Source organism: Thamnophis elegans, chromosome 4 (assembly GCF_009769535.1).
Source record: "Thamnophis elegans isolate rThaEle1 chromosome 4, rThaEle1.pri, whole genome shotgun sequence".
In the NCBI taxonomy this organism is placed as follows: domain Eukaryota; kingdom Metazoa; phylum Chordata; class Lepidosauria; order Squamata; family Colubridae; genus Thamnophis; species Thamnophis elegans.
The window spans coordinates 93218056-93244828 of NC_045544.1; the positions used below are offsets into that span (position 1 = coordinate 93218056).

Consider the following 26773-nt stretch of genomic DNA (forward strand, 5'->3'; position numbering starts at 1 on the left):
ATAGGGAGGAAGAAGAAGGAGAAGAGAAAAGAAGAGGAGGAGGAGGAGAGGAAAGGAGGAGGAGGAGGGCGATTTTGCGCGGGTGGTGCTTGGTGGGCAGATGTTAATTCACATGGAAATGAAATATTTATTTCTTTTGCAGGAAGAGGCTGTGGTGGTGGCTACTGAGGGCACCTCCAAAATGTGATTCTTAAAGGGGGAGAGGCAAACAAGGAGGGAGAGAGAGAGAGAGAGCGAGCGAGAAGAGAGGGGGGGGGAGAGGACAGATAAGGTTTCAGGGCTAGGCTGATAGCTGCAAGGTGGGCGGCGGGAGAGGATGGGGGGGCTGCCCCTCTCTCGCGGAGGCCATGCAAATGTAGAGAGGAAGAAAAGCCCCTCTTTTAATGACTCACTGATTGAGCCGGTTTAAAATTAGTTATTGTTTTGTTTGGGCTTTTTTTTTCCTTCTGGCCACCCCCTTGGCCGTCGAGAGGGAGAGAAAGTGTGCGTGAGTGTGTGTGTCTGTCAGTGTGACTGAGGGTGTGTGTGTCTGAGGAAGAGGGGAATCAAGTGTATATGTGTGTGTGTGTGAGAGAGAGAGAGGGAGAGGGAGAAAGAAAAATAATCTTTTCAAATCTCCTCCCTCTTTTTTCCCCCCTCGTTTCTTTGCTTTTCTCTAAAGCTCTCTGGTCTGTGCAACACTTTTTCTTCCTCCTCCTCAGGAAAATGGAGACGCTCCGTCTTCTCGCTCCTGGGCGGGAGGCTGCCGAGGATTTTTCTTTTCTTTTGCCTCCCCGGTTGAATTTGTCTTCAGCGACCATCTCTTGCCATCTCGTACTCATTTTCACTGCCTTTCTAGCATGGGTTGCGCTTTTTGACGGGGATTATTTTTTTTTCTTATTAATTTCGTTTCTTATTATTACTATTTTTTTTGTCTTCACTTTCCTCCGATTTCTTGTCTTTGCGTCATTGTTTCAAGGAATGGAAATGGCGATTTGTTTCGGTGTATGTAATTCTGGGTCGGTAGGATTTAAAATCCTTTTCGTTGTAATTTGTTTTTTTAAAGCAAGTATAATAAATATTTACATCTCTAACAATGTTTTCCTTTTTGCCTTTCGAAGACTCTTATCTGTATCTGGCATGGGATTAACCTTCCAAAAAATGATCGTTAATTTGTTTTGGTTAAAGACCTGGGGTGGGGGGAGGGGAGGGAGAGCAACATATAAAGAATGGATTGAAAATCGGATGGATCATTTTCGATGCGTTTTTTTTCCTTTTTAATCGAAACGTAGTAGTTGAGTGGGCAATACTCTTAATAGGGGATGCAAGTACAGTAGGTTTGCAGAAATGGTCGATTTAGAAACTCAGGCCTTTGTGTTTTTATCGGGCTTAATTTCACTCTCTAAAATGTATAACCTAGGAGAAATTCCGAAATGAATATGCATTTCCAAAGCTCAGTCGACGGAGCCAACTGTTCCTCATTGGAGTCCCTTTTTCTCCGTGCCAGTGTGGTACCTCGCCGGCTGGAGGGTCAGGGACAAGGGAAGATGGCGCTGCCTGGCCATCGGCCAGGATTTGTGGCGCAGTTTCTTCTCTTTCGTTCCCTGTCGCCGCCATTTTGAAATGCTTTTAATACGAGGCTTTCCCCTTCGGCTGGGGCGTCGTCTTCCTCTACTTCGCGGAGCTGCTTTCCTTCTCTGAAAGTAGAGCAAAAATGGAAACGGGGACCTTCTTCACCTTTATGAAATGGTTTCCAAAGGGGTGAAATATCTTCTGCGATTCATTAATTTGTCTGGAGAGAAAATCGTACGGAGGTTGAGGGTGCCACGTATTTTAATGCTTTTTACAATTACAAGCCCGATTTCTTGTTCTGCATTCGTTTTAAAAAGTTCTTCCGTCTTTATTTTCATTTATAAACTTCTTGTGAAGAATACTAGTGGTTATGAGTACAAAGGGCAATTATTACCCCTGTTAAATGTGAACTCCTTTTATAGAAATTACCATCTTGTGTTCCCAAACAGATTGGGATGTAAATCCTTGAAATAGTCCGGTTGGTAATGTATAACAGAGGAAAACATCTATGTGATGCAAGTAATTTTAAAGAAAAGCAGCGTGTGATTTGTGCATTAAAAATGGAGGACCTTGGGAAATTGGATGACCTTTCAAATTTTATAATTACACAATTTTACATGTGTCAATGAGGTCCTATTTCAGAAAACATAGTAAGGGAGCATAATAAACTTGACCACAGTTTTTCCTACCTTCCACTGTCATTAGATTTTGAAGACTTTATAAGAGAGTAAAATATATTTATTTAAAACACAAGTAGTCTTAAATTCTGTATTCTCAGAATACTTAATTGAAGTGGTGACAGGTTTTAACATAACTTTGGTTTTTTTGTTCATTTTTTTAGATATTACATTTCACAGGAAATAAAATGGGGCAAACAGTAGTATATATACTGCATTTTCCAGTAATTCCCTACTATTAAGTCTTGTTTTGATCTAATTTTTCACAATTATTTAAAACCTTTTGAATAAATTAAGAAATGATTAATGTTAGAAAATAATTGGCTTGATAAGTTTAATGTGACAGTAATGAAGTTAATTCCATCTATTTGTAGAGCCATTCATATCCTCAGTGGAAGAAAGATGATTTAGACTTGGTTTATTGTTATGTTTTCTAATAAATAACTGAGGCAATAAATAAATAAAAATAGTTCTTCAGCAAAGTTCTAAGTGTTAGTGTTTGTCATTAGGCTATAACTTTCATTGCTTTTTGGCATTCTAAACTGGATAGTGCAGTTACCATTGTGCCTAGGCAATTGTTTAAAAGGGGTTTGTCTAGGACATTGGTTTAGTAGTTCTCTTAATATGTCTATGTAAAATATATCAAGAAACCAAGGAAAAAGATTAAATAAAAAAAAATCAGATATATTGTTTAGTAGCATTTCAGTTCTTTTCTTTCTTTTCTTTCTAGGAATTAATGTACATTTTCCTGTATAATCCCCCGCCCCCAGCTATTTAAAATATATAATAGTTTAGTAAATTATATTGTAAATTCAGTAAAATGTCTGACTTCATTAAGTGTCATGAAAGAAAAAGATTTGTTATTTGGCAAGTAATTTGAATGGCATCAAAGAAACTAACTTTGAAAAGGACCTGAAAAATTGTATTTTCATCCTGCATATACTTGGCATAAACACATTTCAATTAAATGTTATTTGTTAGGCCTAGATTTATGCAGTATGCATGTTTTTCAAGCACTGAAAAGATGAGCTTCTGGGTATATTTATGATTATTTCCAGCAGCAGATTTTACAACATAGAATTCCCAGGACACAGTATTTATGTTCAAAGGATGACATTGATTTTATTAAGGTTTCCTCATGCTAGAAACCACCTTGAATCTAAAAGCAAACCATACTTTCAACCAGAACTGTTTTTTTCTAAGACTGTTAAAAAAGCTATGTATAAAACATATATGGAAAGAAATTATGGGACTTGGCAAGTAATGAGAATACCAGTTTATAACATATATTAATCTTGTCCATTTAATAATTGGCCCAGACTACTAAACTAATTTACATAGCTTTTATGAGATAGTGATTATTTGTTCTGCCAATCTTAGGAGTGCTGCTTCTTATTCAGATACATGTAAAGTTAACATTCACCCATATTCTCAATCATGGCTATAATTCATATGTAGCACAAGTGGTGTTCACAGTTTAGACATTCACAATCTTTTATATCATTTTGATAAAAAAAGAACTTCGTTTATCAATTCATTGTAAAGGTCTAACTATTAGGATAATAGCACAACAGGAAAAAAAATCAATCTGTTGTCTAATTTTGAATTATTTCTGAATAGTGTAATTTGTATGAAAGAAATTGCAAAATTAAAAACTTAAAACATCTTGTTTTGACACTGTAATTGGGCTACCCAGTAGTGCTTCATATACAAATCTAGAGAAGTTCTTTGATGTGTAGGAGAGGCCCATACACAGCTACCTTTTGGTATTGATCTAAAGTTCTACTCTGCAGCCCTAGTCTGTTAGTTATAAATCTTGGTTTACAGCAGTCACTTTTTCATAGATGGACCCCCTCCTCACCAGTAAACACTAGAAAATTTGAAATTTGTTATAATGGGAACTAGGCATCTATACTTCTATAACGTAATCATTTCTGTTTCTAACAATTTAAATTGCTTTGTTTCAAGTAGAATAAAAGATTGTTTTATTTTTATTCTCACTTTTTAACTAGAATTTATCACTGATAAATGATCACATTTGTTTTATTTTGTTACAAAACATAAATGATGGTATGAAAGATTCAGTGTATGTATGTGCATTTGTAGATTATTAATAAGACCACATGCAGGTCATTTTTAAAATTTTTATTTTGAATCTAATGAATAATGTGGCAGTTGTTAACTGTTAACCAATCTGTTCAACTTACTTTCTATATGTCCCTTATTCCTGTATATGAGCTGGGCAATTGCTGTTGCAATATACTGGGAAATGTATCATAAGGCTGATGATATCATCTAGCTTTAAGTTCACAATCTAGAGAAGCTCCAGACACTTACACCTGCCACACTGTTTGCGATACCAGCACCATAAATGCAAACTAATGAATAACTTGACAACTTCTCACAAATAAATTGTCAGGAGTAAAATTAATATGCAAGAGGAACCTATGTTTCCAATTTCTTGCATTCCAGTGGAAATTACCAAAACATATACAAGGACATTTAATATGTGGTAAGACTGATTATACATGTACATTCTGCAACTTCTGAGGGGCAAAAAGCATTGTATTTATTTATTATTTTTATTTATTATTATTTATTATTAAAATTTATATGCCGCCCAATCCCGAAGGACTCCGGGTGGCTTACAAAAAAAGAGAAAAAAAAAAGAGAGAGAAAAAGACAGTTTAAAATCACAATACCACATACATTCATTCTAAATGGGGCTGGACCTCAACAATGAGGTCAACAGCCCCAGGCCTGCTGGAACAGTCAGGTTTTTACAGCTTTCCTGAAGGCCATGAGAGTGGGTATGGTCCAGATCTCGGGGAGGTAGCTGATTCCAAAGAGTTGGAGCAGCCACAGAGAAGGCTCTCCTCCGGGGGCCTGCCAGCCGACATTGGCTGGCGGCATCTGAAGGAGGCCCAATCTGTGGGATCTTACTGGCCGCTGGGGAGGTATGTGGCAGTAGGCGGTCACGAAGGTACGCTGGCCCTAAGCCATGTAGGGCTTTGTATTATATGAGCAATGCAGTAAGTGGAAATCTGATTAGGGAGTGGTTTCTGTACCTTTCATTTGATTAAAGGAACACAAACTCGGTGCATATAGAGAATCACACTTTCTTACTCCATAGACGTTTGTTGTGTCATTTGTGTTCATGTCTCCTATCTATCCAAGTAAGAAAATAGTAATATTTAATACTTTATTTTATATTTAAGCCAATGATTGGAAATACACATATTAATAAAACATATATATTCTTCATAACAAGGGGGAGACAAGTTATAGACAACATGTTTGTAATAATACTAATTTATCTTTGAAGCACTATGCAGTAAGCTATTGGGATTCTGAATCTAATGCAATGTCCATTGTTTAACATAATTTTATCAAAATAATATAATATCAAACAATTTCAAACCATTGAATAGTAACCAAGAATAGTAACATTCTTGTATTTCAAAAAATAATTTGATATATGAATATACATGTATGGAATTATTGTCTGGATTCACTCTACTTAGCTATGTTTTTTTTTTAAAAAAACTGTTTCCTTTAATAAAATTCGGTTGAGTTTAAAATATGCTAAAGAAACCATTTCATGGTTTCAAATAAAATGTGAAAATATATATAGATAATACAGTTGATCAGATTAAACATCCCTAAATGATCCCTAGTGCTGCGTAACAAATTGAGCTCCCGTTACTTGTCCAAACTTCTGCCAACCCAGCAGTTCAAAAGCAAGTAAAAATGAAAATAATAAAATAGGACTACCTTGGAGGGAAGGTAACAGTGTTTGTGCGCCTTTGGCGTTTAGTCATGCCAGCCACATGACCACGGAGATGTCTTCGGACAGCGTTGGCTCTTTGGTTTTGAAACGGAGATGAGCACTGCTTCTCAGAGTCGGGAATCACTAGCATATATGTGCTATCTTTAAAGGATTTTGTATTAAAAAAACCTACAGAGATAAAATAAATTTGAGGAAAGAAAGAACCAGTTTGTTGTAGCAGTTAAAGTGCTGACCTAGAAACCTGATAACAGTTCCAGTCTTGATTTATGCATGAAAAACCAGTTACTTTCTCTTACCCCAGCTCATAGAGTTGTTGAAGGGAAAGTAGAAGAAGGAAGTATGTTTGCCACCTTGATTTGTATATGAAAAAAGGTGGGATAAATAAAAAAATGTGGAATGGGGTAAATAGAACAGAAGAAACAAGTATTTGTGATAAATGTCAATTACACCTTGTTCTTTTGCAGCACTTTGCCTTGCAAAGGTGATGACAGAAAAACAAGACCAATTAAAACTATGAGGTGCAGTTCTTCCTTAAACAATTTATCTGTTATGCAGCCATCATATTCAGAACAAAATCCTAATTGTTACAAGATCCAGGCACATGAGATAGTTGAGCTTCTGTGGAGGAAGGTAGATTAGATATCTCTCTGCTCTGGCTTTCCTATGTCTTTAAGAGCACTTTAGGTAATAAAGTCAGTACATGAGATATGAAGATGAAATATTTTATTGGTTATGTTCTCTACCTGCTTATATCCTTCATAATATATCACAATACCTAAAATCTTATAAGATTTCAACTTCATAGAGAATATTTTTGTAAATCATATTCAACCACATTTGATATCTCCAAATCTGAGAGAGCTTTTGTACCTTTAAAAGATAAGTTCCACCTTGTCACTGTCTGCTCTTCAGAGGCTCTGGATTATACTCCATAATTCCCTTATATTAGAAAGTTTTCATAAGAAAAAAAACTGCAACAGTGATCAAAGTTGAAGCTGTAAGATTCGATTGGAAGATGGAAAGCATGTTTGAAAATGTGGAGTGTACTACTAGGACATAGTTGTAGAATTCTCTGAACAAAGCATCTGGCTGCACTTCAGGTGATTTAGGATCAGTCATGGATATATTCTATGGCACAATGAGCATGAATCAGCAGAAACTCAGTACTGTTAATTCATTTGGATGAAATAGAAACATTTGTTAGGAAATAATGCAATACATATCTGAATTTGACAAACCTTGATTTAGAAGAATAGAATGGAATAGACTCAGATTTGGGAATTATTTGTTGTGAACCATCTAATAAACTTAACTGGTGCACCAAATAGTACAAACAATTCATCTCGTAAAGCTAGAAAAAAACACCCACACACACACCCCACTGCATTATTTGTAATATTGTGTGTGACAAAAATCAATTAATAGTTTAAAGTTGTGAATTAGCTAAAATGCAGCAAAAAGCCATTCACAGGCTAAACAAACAAGTGGAACACACAAAAAACAATGTGTGGAATATTCAATTTAGGTCCACACTGACTATACAAGATGAACAGGTAAATATTTTGGGGATGGTAACCACATATTTTGACTTTTTTCCATGACAATATTTTGGGGAAGAAAAACTGAAAGATAGTACCAATACAAATTGGGATTCGGGTCTAATCTGGATCAGACTTAATTTCTGCTTTTAGGCTGAGGTCCAGAAATAGGACACACATACCTATACCTAGCTTGGATTACAGATGCATATTAGGGTAGAAGTAAGCATGTATCCTAATTCTAACGCATTGCATTCATCAACACACCTCAAATATCTGAGGGATTGGGAGGATTTTTGGAACAGATCTAAATAGTTCTTCAGAGGTGTGGTGGAGGGGGGCAAGAGTAACTCTTAATAAGGAAAATTAGATTTCATATTACTGGATGTAGCCAGTAATACTCACCTCCAGTACAATAAATTAGCATGGTAAAAGCACATTCATGGTAAATATATTTTGTAATTTCTTACAAAAAGAAGTCTTTCATCAAAAATATAATCTGAATGTGTTTTATGAATACTTTATTTTCTTCTTAGTTGTCATGGATGATGATGATGATGAAGCCTGTCTCTTTGATCTTATCGGGTAAGATTTCATTTTAGATACCTGTCCTTGAAAAATATTCAAAATTCATTTTAAAATGAAAACAAGTTTGATAAGCAACTTCAATTAAAACTTTATCCTCTGAAGCATAATTTTATTTCATAATAAATAAATTATCTCTCCCTCCCCTACCCCGGAATCTCGATTTAAGGAAGTAGGGAAGATTGATTTTTGTAATTTCCCTTAATTTCCTGCAGCTTCCAGTATTTCTTGCAATTCACTGCTCCAGATGAGTTTTAAAATAGTTTTTTTAGCGGCACATTAAGCTGCAGATGCAGAACTGGTGAAAATAACTCATTTCATTATGAGACCAGTGTTCTTTCTGTAGAGCATTTACCTCACATATGATGAAAATGAAATAAAATTTGTTATCAGTTGTTTATTTTAATTTCCTCACATATTTTCAACTTTTTCAATTTTAATTACCTGAGGTGGCTCAAGTTATTAGATTTTACATATGAAATCATTGTCTATCATCAAGAATGCATGCATAAATCATTTAATCAAAATTATGCAATTTCCATAAAGTATAATCCTAAATTTAAGATCAAACCCATCCAGCAAAAGAAAAGTAGAAAAAGAAAATACACAGAGGCAAGCATCCAGTGCTGTCTGTTGAACCTAGGTTTGCTAACTTCGGCTGAAAATCCTGGAGATTTCTTCTACTCCCATGAAGATGAGTGTACAACATTCTTGTATATGCACATATGCATAACTCTCAGGCAGGAATAAGCTCACAGACCAATCTGATATGCACAAATAGACCTTTCTTCCAAAAAAGAAAAAAGAAAAAAAAGGAAAGAAGATAGTAAAAAGATAAAAAAGATAGTTGCGGTAGAAAGGTATGGAACAAAACTGTATGGAGAGAAAGCAAGGGAATATGGTAACTTGACAGCATGGGAAAGTAGAATGAGGCAACCCGTTTAGACATTAAATACAAAAATTCACTAGGAAAGCTCCTCTCAAGTAACAATTTTTCAGGCTAATTTTTATAGGCTTCTATGATTTTTATCAGCAAAATCTCCATCTGCATAAATTGCCACCCATTCATTTGTTTCTGTTCTCAAAGTATGTAAACAAACATAATGTAGAACAAGCCCTTCCTCCTAATTTAATATTATTTAAGAAAAGTCATTTTCATATTGGAAAATATTTTCATATATATTTACATATTTGTATCCCATATTTTTTATTTTTGTCTATTTTAAATATAAAAAGAAAAAAGTGAAATCTAAATTATTTTAGACCTAGGGCATGACTAAAAGTATTATAATACAGTAGCCTTATGAAAATTATAAGATGTTGGATAGAAGATTGTTGGGGTTTGTATACCTCATGCAGAATTCCATGGAACAAGGAAATAAATAATATATTGAGAATCTCCTCAAATTGTTTGTATGTGAGTTTAAATAACAGCAACCTAGTGAATCAGTCTTTTTTTCTGAGCATATAGCAGGCAATAGATGGTCACCTAAATTTGGTTAATGATGTGGAGGTTATAACCTTTTTGCTCTAGCAGATTTCATCTATAGAAGACTGTCAATGAAATATATTTGACTGAAAAATTCACTTGAAAAAAATTCACCTTATAAGATAGTAGTTTTTACTACTATAATTTGCTCTATTATTTATACATATACTGTATAAAAATTCTATTGGTCGTATGAAGTATTAAACCAAGAGAAGAAAAAGATAAATGTAAACAAATAGTTTGTGTTTATAAGCCAATTTATATTTTAAATATAAATATGTCCTCTGGTCAACTTCATCTTTGGGTGGCTACAAGTCACAATCATGCTTTTTGGGGGGAGTAGGGGGAGGGAGTGGTAATAATATGAAAGTTTTTCTCCGTTGCAGCTTTCTGGAATGTTGTTTGATTTCCCAGTTTAGCCTACAGTCCTGCTATTCGTTGGTAGTTCCCATCCAAATGCTGAACTGTCCAAATCTGCTAGCCTTCCAAGTCTACAGAAGAAATATCACGTGCTGCTACCTATTGAAACAATCTAAATTTTAGCAACTTTTATGTTTTAAAATGCTTTAATGTTCAAAATGGCCCATCTCACTTTTTTTCTTTATATATATTTTAGAGATCCACAGGCACTGAATTACTTTCTACACGGAGGGGGTAGTAAATCTGTAAGTTATTTATGTTATCTTATTGTACATTTAATTTTGTTAATCATTTTTCAGGGTTGCTAAAAGTGTGCCCGCAGAATCTTAAAGAAAATTCAGTGACATGCAAGGATTATCACAGCAAACTAGAAATGTGGGATTGCAGTTCTGCATTTTTTTCTTTCCTTTTAAAAGAAATCGTATGTGCCCGAGTGATAATGTAAAAGAGATACATTTGAGCAATTTTCAAGCTTATGTGGCAGAAAACTCTTTGAATATTTCTGAGGCTACAATAGTTTCTTGAAGTTGGAAAGAGTAACCACAATTGTTAATGGAAAGGAAAAAAATAATGTTGGATTTTATCTTAAGGGTCAGACTCTTATTAGTTAATAAGGAAAGTTGTGCTCTAAATGTATTGCTCTTAGGTTAAGACTGTTTATTTGTGTTGTCACAGAACAGTGAAGACTTGAGTAACATAGGATATTCTGCAGCCAACTCAAATTCCATTTTTGCCAATGCCAGTGTAAGTATAAAAAATATATATACAATGTTATTTGTCTTGTTCATATTATATGTAATTGAATGAAATAAAAATAGTAACTGATTATCTTATGAGATCAAATACCTATGTAGTCCGTATATGCTACTATTTTTATTAGTGATATTAATGAATAGTTATTCTCCCAGATTTTGATTTCACAATATTTATATACCTGAAATGAATTGCAATTGGAAGCTTTTCCTTCCCCAAAGTATTTAGTTTTGTGAATTCTATTCAGCCCACATATGCAAATTGTTGGAATTCAGAAACTGAGCAGGTATCTAATTAGAGCAAGATACAGTAGGAGAAAATTTTACCAAGAAAAGTGATAAATGTGTTACTAAAATTTCTACTATTTCCTCTCTGTCTATTAGAAAGAATTATGATACAGATAGAAGTGAGCCAGAATTACCTCTTTATATACTCTGATCTGTTATAGCAGAATTTGTAGCTCAGCCGAACTCATAATACATTGTTTTTTTCTTTATCACTTACAGTTTTGCAATTCAGACATAGCAGATTCTAACAAAGAATAAAGATTGTGATGACTTTCTATTCTCTGGACATGCTAGCTAAATAGTACAGGTTGAGATGATGTGTAACAGGGCTGTACAGTGCTTTTACACTTCAAGGGTGTTTCATACTGCATTTAGGCACCCACATAGCACCTAAACAAAACATATATTTTCCAGAGCTTATGCTGCAGTTGCAGAGGGCAGCTGAGTGGTCCTTGGAGAAGACCAAGCTGCTTTAAGGAGTTGCCATAAAATTCCTGTACGTACTCTGGAGTAGTTCTTTCCTTCAGATCCAAAGTGTGATTTCATGACATGGCAAAGCCCTAATGTTTAATGTCATGATAGATTTGCAAAAAGTTCAACATTATATAGTGTCTTTGTTACTGCTATATATATAATATTTATAGTGTGCATATTATTAGGATGTGCAGAGATGTGTAGATCTGAATTTCTGGGAATAGTTTGATCAGCTCTACATTACTTCAGTCTGATCTGATTTGCTCCCGAATCAACTTTATATTTTTCTTTAGATAAAATGTAAACAGATTAGCTTTTAAATGATCATATAAAGTAGATAATATGCTGCCAGTGCCTTAAATAACTGCAAACTCTAGTTGTAAATGTGCTGCAACATTCAAATGATCAAATAGAGAGGCTAAGAAAGAAGAGAATGTTATGTTCATTTACATTAAACTCCTACTGTCAATGTATACATTTTGCATACCAGTATCTTTACCCTGTTGTGAAATGGGGTAATTAAAAGCAGACTTGTTGGATTTGGCATTAGAGTTTCTTGTTTGTGGATTCAGAGCTCTCAGGCTACTTCTAACTAATCCTTCATAGGACGTCTCTGGGAATTAAATGATACCCACAGAGGTATCACCCAGCATACCAGCAATGCTGTCTTGAGAACCTTGTTGAAAAAATGTTAGGATTATTTCACAGTGTTGCACAACAGTAGTGTTTCTTGTTCTAATAATAAACCTGAGAAAAGGAAAATAATTATAGTGAACTATGCTGTACATTTACACAAGATTGAAGAAATTTCATTATATTTTTTTCCTTTCCTTTCAGAGCTCTGATCCTAAGTCATCGATCAAAGGTGTTGGTGGTCAGCTTGGAGAAGGGTCTAATGATGGACTACAGTTGCCAAATACTCTTCAGTTTCTTGATGATGAACTTGAATCATCTCCATTGCCTGATCTTAGTGAAGATCAGCCTTTTGATATCCTCCAGAAATCTTTGCAAGAAGCTAATATTACTGAGCAGACTTTGGCAGAAGAGGCTTATTTGGATGCCAACATAAGCTCCAATCACCAGTTTGCACAAACACAGCTTCATCCTTCCTCATCAGCATCTTTTACTCAGGCTTCTAATGTTTCTAATTACTCAGGTCAAACGCTGCAACCTATTGGAGTTACTCAAGTAGTACAGCCACCAGTTGGAGCATCTTTTGCAAGCAATACAGTTGGTGTGCAACATGGCTTTATGCAACATGTGGGGATCAGTGTTCCCAGTCAGCATCTGTCAAACAGTCAGATTGGTAATTCTGGACAAATACAACTAATTGGTTCATTTAGTAATCAACCCTCTATGATGGCCATAAATAATCTTGAAGGATCTCATATTATATTGAAAGGTGGTGGACAACAAGCACCTGCAAATATGAGTGGTGGACTTTTGGTTCATAGACAAACTCCTAATGGCAACTCATTGTTTGGCAATTCAAATTCAAGCCCAGTAGCACAACCTGTAACTGTTCCATTTAATAGTACAAATTTTCAGGCATCTTTGCCTGTACACAACATCATTATACAGAGGGGTCTTGCTCCAAATTCTAACAAAATTCCCATCAATATTCAACCCAAACCCATTCAGATGGGACAGCAAGCCACTTACAATGTAAATAGTTTAGGAATACAGCAGCATCATGTACAACAAGGGATTCCCTTTGCTTCATCAAATTCCCCGCAGAATTCAGTAGTTGGTCCACATATGTCTGTTAATATTGTTAGTCAACAAAATTCAAGAAAACCAGTTACTTCCCAAACAGTAAGTAATGCCAGTGGTAGCATTGTTATCCATTCTCCAATGGGACAACCTCATACGTCTCAGAATCAGTTTCTTATACCCACAAGTCTCTCTGTAAATCCCAGTCCAGTTCATCATGTCCAGACTGTAAATGGACAGCTGCTTCAGAATCAGTCTTCACAACTTGTTCCCAGCCAAGTATCCACTGAGCATGTTATGCTAAATAGAAACTCTACGAATATGCTCAGAAGTAACCAAGCATATTCAGGACAAATGCTGAATAATCAGAATGCTGTACAGTTAGTTTCTGGCCAGACATTTGCTCCTTCTGGAAACCAAGTTATAGTCAACCATGGAACTTCTCAAATTGTTGGTGGTCAGATTCCACTACAACAATCCTCTTCCGCTGTATTACATTTATCGCCAAACCAAGGAAACCTTTCCCAAGGCAGAACAGGATTTTCAACAGCATCTCCTGGACAGGCAACTGGTTCAAATATATCTTCAAGTAATCGTTTTACTGTTGTGAGTTCCTCTGCTACAGTACATCCAAACATTGGCTCATCAGCTCAGTCTGTAGCTTCAAGTGGAAGTTTTTCTGGAGATCAGCTTACACAGCAAAATAGAACTCAGTTGTCAGTCAGTGTATCACATCGACTTCCAGTTTCTTCTTCAAAACCTGTCAGCACTTTTAGTCACACATCAATAACCCAGTCACCATTTTCGTTTGGACAGGTATGATTCACAAGATCAAAAATATTCCATAAATTTAGTTTCTTTAATGATTAAGGGTTGGGTGTGATCATGCAGCCTGTTTCCTAATTTATTGACACAACAATACCAGCTTCCCCCCCCCCATTTGCATGGAATTATTATTTTGATTAAAATGTGGTTTCATAAAAATAAGGTCCAGATGTGTTTTCATGTAAAACTATATGATCGTCATATGATAAGAATGAACTATAGTGAGTGTCAGAATTTGAAGAACTTCTCACTTCTATTTTAAATTTAATTGCAGTTTATGAGTGGCTTTATTTTCATTAATCAAAGACAAGATTAACCACAGTTTGGGATTTCAGCATAATGATATATTGCATTAAAAATGAAATTTAAATGGATATTTCCAATTTACTCTCTCATATCCACTAAAGAAGGCATAGAGGGGAATAGATGATTCCAGGCTTAATGTGGCTTGCTTTCATCATGCTAAATCATGAACTTTGTGATATCTGAACTAACTACTGAAGCTAACAATTAAATGTCATTTGTAGTAATTTAAATATGGCGAATGAAGAAAGCATTTATATAAAAAATGATAGATGAGAAATAAGGATTTTATCCATACTTTGCTCCAATTAAATTATAAAGATTTAGGATGTAAGTTGAATATAATTAGTTGAAGTTCAACTCTATGACTGAAGATGAGTCAGTCTTCTGTTAACTAATACCATACTCAATAGTAGTTTGGAAGTCTAGCACTCAAAGAATTGATAATACATAATGATTTAAAGCCCTTCCAAAAAAGTGTGAAAGCATTTTTACCATCCCCCACTCCCATCCCCAGTGATTTCATTACTTGATTGAACATACATTTCTCACTATGAGAAATATGTTAGGTGTTCCTGGTTTATGATTTAGTATACCTAAATGAAGCTGTTGTACATCCAGTAACTGGTTAAAACTGGGTAAATGATGTGGAACTCAGCTACTTACCGTAGAGAGTGAAAATTTGGGTGTGTCTTTTTCACTGAATGTAGTCCCACCCACCAACCAGCCCCCACACTTTGGCCTCTGCCTCCCAGCAATTTGTCTCCTTGCAGCAAACAGCCAACAGCCTGTTTCAGTTTCAGCTTCAGCACAGCTTTATTAGCACAAACAGCTGATTGTTGGTTGGATCGGCCTCCTGACCATCAGTTGTTTTAGGCTGCAGGGATTGCCATTGCCTACTCTGATCCCTGCCGCCTGGAATGGGTGAAAAATGCGGTGTGCAGAGGCCAAAAATGGGGTGTGTGGAGACTGAAAATGGGGCACGCGGAGGCTGAAATTTAAATTGAAAAATGCTGTTTGCTTCAAGGAGGCAAATTGCTGGGAGGCAGAGGCAGTTCCCCCCCCCCCCTTGTGCTAATCAAACTAAACTGAAACTGAAACAGGCTGTTTGCTGTTAGGAGACATTGCTGGAGGCAGATTTTTTTTTTTTTAATCAGACTAAACTGAAACTGAAACAGGCTGTTTGCTTCAAGGAAGCAAATTGCTCAGAGGCAGAGGCAGATTTTTTCTTCTTGTTTTCCTGCCCAAAAGCTAGGTGTGTCTTATACTTTGGAGCATCTTATACTCTGAAAAGTACAGTATATTTTTAATGTGGACTATTTGTTTTTAAATAATCTATTTTGTTTAATTATATGTGTGACGTCTGTGTTGTTCCTTTGCAGATTCAAAAAAAAGCAACCAACCTGGCATCTTCTGTTGTATCATCAAAATCACAGGACAACTTGAGACAGCCACAGTCAACAAATCTTTTAGGTAATCTAGTTTATTAGATTTTAATTTATTTCTAATCTCTCATGAATGAATTACTTCATTCTAATGTGATCTAATGTATTAATTGAAAAGTGGTTTGTAAGTAGATATTAGTGTGTATGCTATTGATTTACAAGATATAAATTAAATTATAATATTTTATGTATAATTTATATTTAATTATAAATTAAAATCTAAAACTGCATTTGTTGTTTTTTTGGGCTAGTATCAGTGATTCAATAACTTTATAAACATGGCAATGTTTTATAAAATACCAAATATTTGATTATATATATGTGAACACGGTGTTAGTACTTGCCACTATTAATTATACAGAGAATTTGATTTAGAATTGAGCAAGCTCAAACAGCACCAAGGACCCCTCATTTCAACTCTGAGGTACAAATATTCTCCTTTATTGGTAAAACATTTCAAGTGAAAGTCAATCCCCATGTTAGGGGTTCATGTTCAGAAATTATGTACTTTGTTTTGGGGATCGACCATCCCAAATTGGTTGTTCTACACATGGAATGTTTTGTCCATTCCTTATTGTAAACTTCCTAAGACAATTGTAACCTCCTCCTAGTTTTGAAGGAAAATAGATTCATATTGCAACATTTGAAGGATAAATCTATGGCCCCATTTATTCAACAAATTACTTGCTGCTTATTGCTATAGATATAAATTATTGCATATAGATATAAATTTGTATGGATAAATACAATGAAATGTGGAATGGGATACAAAATACAGAAGGTTAAAAATACGATAGCTATATGTGAATTATAAATGAACACACATATACATATATGATATATATAATAGGTATATTTATATATAATTATATATAATATATCTACATTAAATAACTATATATAGAATTATAACTATTATACAGGTAGTCCTTGGCTTACAACAGAGTCTGGAAGTTAGGTCATAAATCATTGTGTCATTAAATGAGACACATACAGGCTGCCTACTGACCACAATCCTAGCTTTCTTTCAGGTATAAAGAATCAGAATGTTAAGTAGTAGTTCACAATATTTATTGCTCAAGTCTATTGTCAAGTACTAAATTAGTGCTGATAAGAGTTGACGGAATTCAGGTGTGTGTGGATTTGAATTGCTTGTGGCAATGTAGCAACCCCAGATTGATTAGTCTCTTAACTCTACAATGCTCCCCGCCCCCCCCCCCCCCCGGTTCTGCCTCTTCTACACTCTCCTAATGCAGTCATTAAGTGACTGGGTGGGTTGTTAAGTGACCGTGGAGGACTTCCTCAGAGGGTGGGGTAAGTCTTGGGAGGCCTGGTGCCCACTCATGTTCAGAAACCTGCCATGGGCAGATGTCAGCCAGCCAAGCCCAGCAGCACGTGAGTCTTTTCTGTTTTCTCCCACTACTCCAGAGCGGTCTGACCTTTTCTGTGCCCTATCACATCTGGAAGGTTTCAGCTGGCTAGGCTCAACCATGCATAGGCCTCCTCCCTCTCCCTATGTCCACTACTCCTGAGAGGCCTGGTCTTCTCCCTCCTACCCTCATCATTCCCAAGAGGCCTGCACTATATCATGCCTGAGTCCGTTTACTTTTTGTTTTCCCTGCAGTTGTTGAAAGTCAGCCATTGCAAGGCTCAGTTAGAAAGTTAGCAAAGGCATTCTTCCTCAAGACTACCCAGAAACAGAAAGTCAGCCAGAAGGCCTTCCAAGAATGGTGGGGCATAGAGAATCCAGTGGGGAGGGGATGGAGCTAGGTTTCTTGGGAGTAGTATTGGGGAGGCATAAGGTCTGTGTGCCATTGGGCCTAGCAGGCTGGAGGAAACAGTTTGAGCAGATTTCTTCATGCAGCTGGCCCTAGAGGGACTGAGGCCTTCCAGCCTGTAGCAATTTCTAGCTGGCTATTGCCTTCTGACCCATGACAATTTCCATGCACCACTGGGTCTAGATGGCTGAGACATTCTAGCCTACAGCAGATTTCCTGGAGGGCTAGGGCAAGAGGCCAATCTTCTCGAGAATGGTGGGACGAGAGAGAAGGCAACAACTTACAACCAAAATTCTGGGCTTAATTGTGGTTGTAAGTCAAGGACTACATGTATTTTATAGTCTAGAACAGGGGTCTCCAATCTCCAAGCCACAGCTCACTATGGGAACCAGGCCACAGAAGCACAAATGGAGCTGCATGCACATGCATGCTCACCTGCCCGAACCATTTCCTCATCCCGGTGCCAGACCGCCAAGCCAGAAAGTCTAGGGACCGCTAGTCTGAAATAGTTACATAAAATCATTCCTAGTGACAATTTATTTAATATCTTTCAATGATATATATTTAAGTGGAAGATTCAAATATGTTTGCTTTGTGTAATGTCAAGAATCTTCATAGTGAGTATATTTACAGGACAAGATGCTGGAGCCAAAATCATGCAACAACCTATAGGAACAGTGTTACCACACCAGGAAAAAACAGCAGGGTCATCACTTGCTCAAACAAATGTGCAGGTAGGGGGAAAAATTACCTGCTTTTTTATGTAAATAATTTTCAGTTTTGCCACTGAAAATAATTTTAACAAGGGAGCTTTGTGAAGAAATCTAATAGTACATTTATAAATCTCTTTATCACTATATCTCAATCACTTTAAATATTATATGGCTAAACAATACCATAATACATAATCCTGTCTGTTTCAAACAGCTTACCGTTTATTTGTTTATTAACAGAACCTACTTATTTTGTGCTTTGTGTTTATAAAAAATAAAAAAGGTTATATATTGGCATAATCTTGCTTACAGGAATAATAAAATATTGTGTCATGGAACACTGCATTAGCATATTTGCTGTCATTTGCTTTAATACAATAATCTTGAAAAGTGAAATTTGTGAGGAAATCCATGATAGAGAAATTGTATGAAACTAAAGAATAATTTAGATATTTGGTGGCATTTGCCATTATAAATTTTAAATACTTTAGTAATCCTTGGATCACACTATAAAATGTACAGCCTGATTTTTTGCTTGATTATATAGGCATACCCTATTGATAAGGAGGATTATTTTTGAAAAAAATGAAAGACAAGTGTGTCTAAGATTGTAATTGTTATCTTCAATAACATATAAACCATTTTATTTATTTTGATATGTGACACATTAAAAGTTCATATTAATGCAGTTTATACAAATACTTCACCATATTTTTACAGCATTTTTAATTGTACAAAACTGTAGTTTCTTTTAATAAAAGATTATTCTAATGTAACAAATGTATTTTGGACCTAGGTGGATGGTCATATAGTAGGACAAAAGAGACCTGCTGCAAAACAATTAACCAAAGGAGCCTTGTAAGTTATTTCCTTTCAATATACATTTTAGTTTTTTAAAAAAATTGCAGTTCACAAATTTTGCAAAATTGTTCCAGATGTTATTGTGAAATGACTGATAGTTACCTTTTTTCCACTAGCATTCTACAGCAATTACAGAGGGACCAGGCACAGGCTGTAACTCCTGACAAAAGTCAATTCAGATCTTTAAGGGATGCAGTCCAGAGACTTCTTTCATATCATGTGTGTCAGGGATCACCACCAACTGAAGAGGATTTAAGGAAAGGTATTTTTCCCTTTCTACTACTTTGAAAAAGATGTATCTATGGTGTGGGGGGCAGGTGGAGGGGCAGGCGGGCGGGCACTTATAAGTTGTATTTTATACATATAATGGAAAATGGAAGAAAAGGTTTATTATATATATTTTAAGGTTTAAAAACTACTATCTAAATATATTTTAATGCCTTTTCAGTGGATAATGAATTCGAATCTGCAGCAACACAGCTTCTAAAGAGAACACAGTCAATGCTAAATAAATACAGATGTCTTCTATTGGAAGATGCAATGGTAAGACAAATGAAAAATAATTATGTTTTTTCAGTCCAAACTACCGTAGTTGTAACATTAACCATGTGATTAATACTGGCATGTAAATATAATAGGTCGAGGGAAGCAAAGTTGATTAATTTCCAAGATATAAGATGGCTTCAAAGTGTCTTTCATTTGTAAGTACCATGCAGTTTTAATTGAGGTCACTACAAAGGTGTGAAATTCTTAGCTGTAGAACACAGTCCTCATTTGCTACAGTCACCCATGTCAAACTACATTTAGTCCTTGATGTACAGTCACTTGTTCAGCAACTGTTCAAAGTTACAGTGGTGTAGAATGAATGGTGATTATGACTAATCCTCGGAGTTCCAGTAGACTCAGCACTCCTGCAGTCATGCTATTGCAGTCAGGAAACTTGGTTCACCCTACAAACAGTGGCAATCTCATTCAGTCACATGATTCCCATTTGCAATCTTCCCTGGTGGCTTCCCTGGAAAGTCAGTGGGGGTAGTCCAGCAGGGAAGTCTTCCCCACCTGTGCATCTCCCCAGCCCCTCTGAACTCTTTCCAGGTTGGCTGCTTGCACCCTTCGCAACTTGTATTGCTCTCTCACACATCCCCTTTGACCATTGCCGCATTTCCTTGCTCTTTCCTTTGGTCGTAAGTCATTGCAGTTGTTAAGTGGGTAACCAAATGATTTAATGACCATTTTTATAATGGCTGTAAAGCAAATCACTATGATGGTTAAAGAACTCACCCTATTGTTAAGTGAACCATGTGGCTGTTAAGAAAATCCATTTTCATGGAAACTGACTGTGGGATGCTGCAGCTGATTGTAAATGCGAGCTAGTTGCCATGTGCCTGAAAGGTAATCCTGTGACCACTGGAGGAGCATTGGGTGCAGCAATCACTGGAACTGTTATTTATTTGTTAGATCTATATGCCAACTGTCTCACCACGGGGCTACTCTAGGCAACTTACAACAATAAAAAGGAAGACATGAAAATGAACAGAAGTAAGATAATAGAACAATAAAATAAACAATTAAAGAGACCATAATGAGAAATACAACCATATGATTTTTAAAAAAAGAGATGGATGGGTATAGAGCAGAGAACGAGGGGGAGGAGGAGGAGGAGTCTGCTGTCAATTCAGCAGCCACCTCCAGCATTGAGCCATCCCCTAGTTGGATCCAGGCCATGCAGCAGAGCCAGATCTTTAGGCTCTTGTGGAAGGATAGGAAGTTGGGGGATAATCTTACCTTAGAGGGTAAGACATTCCAAAGGGCAAATACTGCAGCAGAGAAGGCTCTTCTGGTTCCCAACAGACAAGAGTTCTGTTTTTATGTATTCTGTTTTGTTGTATTCTTTTGTACTGTGGTTGATATTACCATATTACTATGGTTCCCATATAATTTCAACAATTGGCTAGAAAACAGGAGTGTAACATTTTTTGTTTGTAATATGGTAGCTGATTTGTTTTCTTTTCCAGAGGATAAATCCTTCAGCAGAAATGGTAATGATTGACAGGATGTTTAACCAAGAAGAAAGACAAGCTCTGTCCCGGGATAAACGTCTTGCAATAGTTGATCCTGGTAAGAAACTAAGATTCCTTCTAGATAGGGGCCTCCTTTTGTTTATTTCACTGCTTTTTCATTTTGTTTTACTTGCCAATTGAATGCAACATATCCTCAGTATAATTCTTGATGGATATGTGGCTGTTAAGACCCATACTAATAAGTAAATTACAGTGTATTGCAGTAGCCTATATTGTTGTGCTATTAATTCTTCCCCCTCCCACCACCTGTTTGTCTCTTCTTCACTTTCCCAAACAATATGTTTGTTGGAAGGATGCAGATACAAAACGGGATTTTGATCCATTCCATTCCATTCCATTGGAATGGAATGGAATGATTTTGATACATCTGCATTCATATATTCAAAAATTTGTTTTGGTAAATGTCAATATTTAAATCACTTTTGCTTGTAAAATATGATGTAATTTGTTTTAAAAGGAACTGTTTCCAAGTACATTTCTTATCTCTATACTTAGAAAATATTCTGCTAATTCTGAACAGAAATGTTGTAAGCTGCAAAGATTAATGAAGGCAATTGAGAACAAATGTCAACATGAATTTTAAATATTTTGAAATTCTTAAATATTAGTTTATTTTCTAAAAATATGCATGTAGATACAGAAGGCATTTGTTAGTTTTCAGTGAAGCAACAGTTAATAAATCAAGCAATAATTAATAGGTCAGGTAATTTTAACTTAATGTTATTTATTTATTTGTATCTCACCTTTTATTTTTATAAATAACATAAGACAGCGAACATATCCAATGCATCTTCCCTTCCACACCATCTTTCCCACAACAACCACCCTGTGTGGTGAGTTGGACTGAGAAAGAGTCACCAGTTGGCTTCCATGGCTAAGATAGGACTAGAAGTCATAGTCTCTGGCTTACATTCTGGTGCCTTAGCCACTAGAACAAATGGATTTCATAGGTCTTTTCTTCCCATTCTGACTTCTTTTTAAAAGATATTCTGTTACAACAGTTTTCATTGTGATTCACACTGAACACTGAACTAACCAGAATTCCACTTAAGATACAATCTGAAACCTAAAACCATATTTTAATATGTACAATAGTTCACTATATGTTTTTATTTAGCAGATCACTTATTCTTTATGTCTTGGTTGTGGCTTAATATAAATGAGGCTTACAGTAGTATTTGTGTCCTACAGCTGAATGATAAAAATAAAATTTAAGGAATTGGTCCCAAAATTGGGCTTTGGGCAGATATAGGTATCCCAGGTCTGAAAAAACTGAAGAATATGTCTTGCTGTTGTACAGCAACGTAATATTAAAATACTTTTTCTTCCAATTTTTAGATGGCTTTCTGGCAGACTTTTGTTGCTCATCCACACAATTTGACAAGAGTGCTAATGACACGCAGCTTCCTGACAGTAATCATCAAATTAGCAAATCTTTAACTTTTCCAAACCAGACTGCTAATACCCAAATGAGAGACAAGTCAAGCACAGCAGAGTCTTCAATGTGCAACAAACTTCATGTAGTGCCTAACAATATTGTGAGTCCACCACAAGAAAACATTTCTGTTAAAAAAGCAGATCTTGCAAAAGCTTTAACATTTGAGAAATGCTCCTCTGAAAGCTGCTCTCCCGAAAGCCAACATACGTCTCCTTCTGAACAAAAAATTGCTCTTAAAGGTCTTGACAAATTGAATGAAAATTCTTTAGCTTCTAAAAATCATTCATCTAAAATCTTATCAAATGCAGATCGTGGTACACATAATAAAACCTGTTGGAATACAGTTGATTCTCATTCAGAAACAGCATATAATCATTCCCTCCAAGATAAAACTCCTCGGAATTCTCCAAAGAATGTGGATTTGCCACCAGACAACTGGAAAGTTTCTGGAAAACCCCAAAAGGATTTGCTTGTCAATAAGAGTTTAGAAACTACATTCAAAAATATATTAGAACTGAAAAAGACTGAAAGGCAGCCACAAAGTGAGGCGGCTGCTGGTGGCTCTCTAGAGTTAGAGTATCCTAACTGTTTACTTATTCCTCCGCAGGAAAACTGCCTGGAGAAGTTTATTCCAGACCACAGTGAAAGCATTGTAGAAACTGACTCTCTTTTAGAAGCTGCTGTAAATAGTATCTTAGAGTGTTAATAGTTACAGTACTGTGGACAAATCTCCCTTAGAAACAAATGTGAAAGATACCACAAGTACAGCCTGACATGTGTACTTTCTAAAGTAGGTTCTTTTCTTTGTTTGAGAGCAATACTCATTGTGGTTACAGTGAGGTATCCAGTAATGTAAAACCTTAAGAGAAAGCTGTTTGGTAAGGCCTATTCATTGGCTGTGATTGAATGTAATTCTCAACCATGTTCTTCACCATTTCAAGAATGATTCTCGGTGAGCCTTTCCCTTCCCTCTCTTCTTCCAACTCAACTGCACTGGTAAGATCAGAAGCTTTTGTTTCTATTTTAGACTATAGTTTAATGTGTTGCCTGAGGTTGAACCTATAATTAATAATTAAACCGGATTCATGAACTGTGATTTACAGTTGTTGGCTTTTCAATAGCTACAATTAGGGTTGGATAATCCAAAGTTGGCAACATGACAAAACTCTGGTTAATAAAATATGGAACAGAAAATTCCTAACATCTTTATCATGATCTGTGGCTGAGTGTTACACTCTTAACCACCAGATTACATTGCTTGCATAAAAACTTTTAATGTTGCAGCTTAATGAAACATTAATTTACTAAACCCTATATAATGTAGTATACCGGTATTGACAATCACAGTCTACTAAGAAATGTATTAAATACCGTCAATAATTGACATTTAATAAGAAAAATGCTCTCTATATCTCCTGTCAAGATTTAAATCTCTGTGGTTAAAAATTCTAGAGTTTAGCTCTTTACAGAAATGTCTTTGTCAGGTTTACAAGAAATAGAGAAAAAATTGTAAACTGAGAAATTATAAGCAGAGTTTACAGAGCTTTATACTTCAAGTGCTATTCAGCTGCTCCATAAGCAGAAACCAATATAATTCAGAGGAATGACATTGTATAGTTTAAGTTACAATGTGGTATGGAACAATAAACATAAAGTTTAGAAAAGCTAGTAGATGGGAAATTTTAAAAAGAGGCTATAAAGTAGTCATGCACATACCATATACATAAAAAACACATTTTTGATTGACACATTGATTCTTCTGCAAAAGCTTTTGTATTTTATAATTGGATATAATCAACTAAATATTTCTGAAATGGTATAATGTTTTTCTAAACCAAGTATGACAAGCATTTTTACTTAAAAATTGTGTTGTTATAGTAGATGTTTATAGTTTAAGGAGTAATAGCCTTAATCTGAACAAATTAAAGGACAGTGTTATTTTGGTTGTTTCTGCTTCTAATTGTTCAGAATGTTAATCCATTTGCAGCAGTGGTCATGTTACCAAAACACATACAAACCAAAGTTAAATTTCTGTACATTAATAACAAAATTACATGTAAAAGCATATAACTCATAATCTAGAGCCAAAGGAACCTCATGCATGGTTTGCATTTGGCTGGTGATCATATTGATAATGTAAATTTCTTTATTATTTAAATCTACAAATTTTAGGTTGCCAGGCTTAAGGAAAATTATACAAGCTTTCTTTAATGCTGTTTCATACAATTATGCCTGCTCAAAAGGACAGAGAACTGTGATTTATAAGACACTTTGTCTGCAGCTTCTCTTTACAGAAATATTCAAAATTTATTGAGGACTTACTGATCCTAATTTGATGGGGATCTTTCTCTTGCATTCAGCTGTAAAGCCCTATGTAGTTTTGCTATATAGCAATGACGAACTGGTTGTCAGTCAGATTGCCAGAATTGTTTAGAGTCATATTTTCCTTTCTTTATTCCAAATAATGTAATGCAAAACTGTATTCTGTTATATTATTCAACACAGAACACACCACCATCCTTGTGTTGTGACCACATTGCCATTTTAATAAAATATTTAATTCAGCAAAAGGGTAACAACAGTTAATGTACAATCCACACATAATAGGAATAGAAACATGGAGTTTATTGCCTCCTTTTAAAAAAAAGTATGTGATTCTGAAGTCACAGACTTATGATTTTGTACACTTCATGGCAACCATAATTTAAATAGCTGTAATTTTCACAAATTTATTTTTTGCGAGGATGGCTTTAATTATTTGTTTTTTTTTTTTAAGAAATATAAAGAGAGTAGAAGGTGCTTTTCCCTCAAGGTTTTGTGAAGGAAACATAATTGAACTGTAACCATAATGAGGTAATTTGGAAAGCAGGGTGTATATTGCACCAGTCATAAATTAGTTTAACTAGTATCTGATTGGAAATGTAAAACAAAAATATTCACATTTGTACAACTTCTTATTTTGGTTTTACCTTCTAGTGTAAAGTTTCCATTGTATGTACAGAATATTCTGAACCTAAATACCAAAATAAAGTGTATATGTTTTGAATCTTAGGTGAGAGTTTAATTTTAGATAACGTCTTAGCCAAGACATCTGAAATGCACTTCATCAATGTGGATTAAATCATACCTATATTTATCCCAGGATTTTGTGCTGGGAACCCACTGAACAAAGTTCAGCTGAATTAACCTGGGATAGCTAATGTATTTTATTTATTAAACTGAACTTGGTTTTAGAGTTCTGAATATTTTAAATGGTAATGCAGTAAAAATATTTTTGTTCATTGTAAAGAAACAAAGTGTGAATTTGTTATGCAGCCCATGGTCCTGAATCCAGTGAAGGCCATTTATTTGTGCTTACTTGCTTTGTAGATTTGGTCTCTTGACTACCTGATGTCTTTCCACATTGTCTAAAGTTAAAACATTTTTAGATGGCAACTATAACAAAATTGATTCAACAAGGTCAGCATAACTGATCTGTTAGATTTGGGAGGCCTTACAGACTGACTTTACTGAAAGAGGATGTGTCACTTTTTGTCAATGTAATATGAACTTCATTTGCTTAAAAACTTTCATTTGTATAGTATGTCTCACTTGAAATTGCTTTGTATACATTTTGTAAAAATATTTATAAAATGTTTTGTAAAAAATATAACAAATTGCAGTTTATTTTGTTATGTTGGATAAATACTGTTAAAATACACATATTGGTAAAAATATATTGTTAACCCATGAATAGGAAATGTTTAGCTGGATACTACAAATTGAAACAACCATTGCAATACAGCCAAAGATTTGGGAAAAATCATTATCTGTGATTGTCTTGATTTAACCAAGATAAATAATTAGGCCTTGAAGAGGTTTCTTTTTTATTTTACATAGTCTATTTAAAAATATTTTTGTTACATTTATGTTCAACCTTTCTTCCAAGATTGCACCAAAGGCAAGTACACAGGATTTTGAAATGGTATCCTGTGTAGGCACTAGTGAGACCAAAAACTGCTTAGCTGTATGGATTCTATTAGGTCATTTTTTACAAAAAACTATCTTCTTTA

General features: G+C 35.3%; 1 protein-coding gene across 4 annotated transcripts in view; it reads left to right on the plus strand.

Annotated features, from left to right (window-relative positions):
• The window catches only part of BICRAL (BRD4 interacting chromatin remodeling complex associated protein like), a 30843-nt gene extending 4476 nt beyond the window's left edge, over positions 1-26367 (plus strand). The window contains exons 1-12 of one of the 4 annotated variants that reach the window (XM_032217029.1): positions 568-1785; positions 8093-8141; positions 10247-10295; positions 10726-10794; positions 12402-14093; positions 15788-15878; positions 18262-18362; positions 19138-19199; positions 19319-19464; positions 19651-19745; positions 21218-21320; positions 22622-26367. In XM_032217029.1, coding sequence (XP_032072920.1) covers positions 8098-8141; positions 10247-10295; positions 10726-10794; positions 12402-14093; positions 15788-15878; positions 18262-18362; positions 19138-19199; positions 19319-19464; positions 19651-19745; positions 21218-21320; positions 22622-23427 — 3258 coding nt within the window. In that variant the 5' untranslated portion in view covers positions 568-1785; positions 8093-8097 and the 3' untranslated portion in view covers positions 23428-26367. Of the gene's footprint in view, positions 1-567; positions 1786-6111; positions 8142-10246; positions 10296-10725; positions 10795-12401; positions 14094-15787; positions 15879-18261; positions 18363-19137; positions 19200-19318; positions 19465-19650; positions 19746-21217; positions 21321-22621 lie in introns of those variants that run through there. The other 3 variants (XM_032217031.1, XM_032217028.1, XM_032217027.1) reach the window with 3 other exon arrangements.
• Positions 26368-26773: the final 406 nt, after the last annotated feature.